Here is a 1,966-nt window from a genome sequence, read left to right as displayed (position 1 = left end):
CAGCGTTCTCTGCACTGTCATTTCGGATTTCCAGCATCCGTAGTATTTTGTGTCTGTTCTCTTACTGGAGACCGGTTGGGTTTCATATCAGTGCTGGGTTGCATTGTCAGTTTGTGTGTGTGTTCTTTCGCTGTTGTCTGCAGCCTCTGTACTTGGCTCTGTTCTCTGCAGGTTCCCAGTCAGTGTGTGGAGAGCTCCCCATTCACCACTCCCCCTGTGTACAGTCCTGGAAAGCAAGGCTTCAAAACTAAAACCAGCAGCATCATCACCACCTCCACCCTTCACCCTGCAGCTGATGACCTCTCTAACTTCGACTCTGACAGTACAAAGAACAGGCAGCCCAAAGATACCCTGGGTGCCCAGGAAGGTAAGGACCCCAAGGAGGGGACACTCCAGCCTCACCCCCTCACTGCTCTGCCTCCTCAACGTGGTCCCTACTCTGTAGCCTCGGCCCTGTCTGTTACTCCCATCACAGTGCCTGAGGCACTGTTGTTTGGACTGGAGCTTAGCCCAGGATCTGGTTGCTAGGTCGATGTGGAGGGTCCTGCGGCACTGAAAGAGCAAAGGTCTCCCTGGTCTCCCACACCCAACACCTAAAAACAGGTCACCTGATGATTGTCAGTTTGTGTGTGGGATCTTGCTGTGCCGTGATTGGCTGCAAATAGTGGCACCACATTCCACCAGGTGATCCAGTTTCTTCCCACAGACCAGGTAAAAAATCCCCATGTAACCTTACAGGTGGGACGCGTGATCTGGTTGGGATGTGGTTCAGAGGGTCGGTGCAGACTCGTTGGCTGAATGGCCTCTTTCTGCACGGTAGGGGTTCTATGGTTCTAAGTACCTCATTGAGTGTGGAGCTCACAGGGATGTTGAGGTGTATAGCAATGCAACTGGCGCTGTATTCCATCTGATGTTGGTCATTCTGATGGCAGATAAAACTCAACCTACAGTCAGGAAACTCTGAGGGGTGTTGCGGGAGGAAGGGAGGGGAGTGGGGTGGGGTGGTGAGGGGAGGGGGTGGGGGTGTGGGTGGGGTGTGCGTATGTTGGGGGGGGGGGGGGGGGCGTATGTGGGGGGGGGGAGCGGTTGTTGGGGGGGGGGGGGGGGGGGGGGGGGGGGGGCGCAGTTGTGACGCCGGGTCGATGGGTCAGTGTGACACCGGGTCAATGTGACACCACAGATATCGCTGAAAACAAAAATTAGAGAGAGAGCGTGCTTCTCAAAATGATTTTCTTTGTGTTTTCAGGGAAAGGAAAATCGCAAAAGCTGAAATGCAACTATTGCAACAAGATGTTTGCCAAGAACTTCGACCTCCAGCAGCACATCAGAAGGTACGAGGTTGGTCTCCGTGACTGGTGGACAGGGAAATGCCTGGATCTTGTCTCCTGACGAGTTAATTACGGAACAGCACAGCATAGGAGGAGGCCATTCTCCCCATGTTCCTGTTGTACTTCAGGGATAGAGCTATCCAATAATTCCCAATTTCATGGAGCTTCCTAATAACCTGTGCAAATATCCCCTTTTCTTGTGTTTGTACAGTTCCCTTTGTACCGGTTCTGTTGAACCGGTGTCCATCACCCTCGCTCACAACGTGTTGCCAATAACTCGTTGGTTTAGAAACTACATTTTCCTCCCATGCTGACAGTGCCAGCAGTTTCTCTTTTGTCCGAGCACCTCATAATTTGGAGCGTTTCCATCAAATCTCCTCAGAGAGTGCTGCCCCAGTATCTCCTGCCTTTCACAACTCTCTGGTGCCGTTCCAATAAATCTCATCCACCCCTGCTCCAAGAACTGGGCTTTTATCCCAAAGGGCAGTGTCGGCAATTGAACTCAGGCTGAGGCCTGATCTGTAATAATCCAAATAGGAGCAAAGGTTCGGAGAGTATCAGTCAAATATATTTTTACAGCCAAATAAAAACCAAAAGAACTGCGGATGCTGTAAATCAGGAACAAAAACAAAGTTGCC

The 1,966-nt window shown here is 51.5% G+C and overlaps 1 protein-coding gene across 1 annotated transcript in view; it reads left to right on the top strand.

The window, feature by feature from the left end:
* The window catches only part of LOC109921575 (zinc finger protein 341-like), a 29,014-nt gene that overhangs the window by 1,223 nt on the left and 25,825 nt on the right, over positions 1-1,966 (top strand). Inside the window, exons 2-3 of the mRNA XM_048608521.1 lie at positions 144-367; positions 1,247-1,331. Of these exons, the coding sequence (XP_048464478.1) occupies positions 144-367; positions 1,247-1,331 (309 nt within the window). The remainder of the gene's footprint in view (positions 1-143; positions 368-1,246; positions 1,332-1,966) is intronic.

The sequence above is a fragment of the Rhincodon typus genome, chromosome 19 (assembly GCF_021869965.1).
Source record: "Rhincodon typus isolate 14 chromosome 19, sRhiTyp1.1, whole genome shotgun sequence".
NCBI lineage: Eukaryota > Metazoa > Chordata > Chondrichthyes > Orectolobiformes > Rhincodontidae > Rhincodon > Rhincodon typus.
The sequence above is the reverse complement of the archived record's forward strand: the minus strand, read 5'-3'. Positions and strand labels throughout refer to the sequence as shown.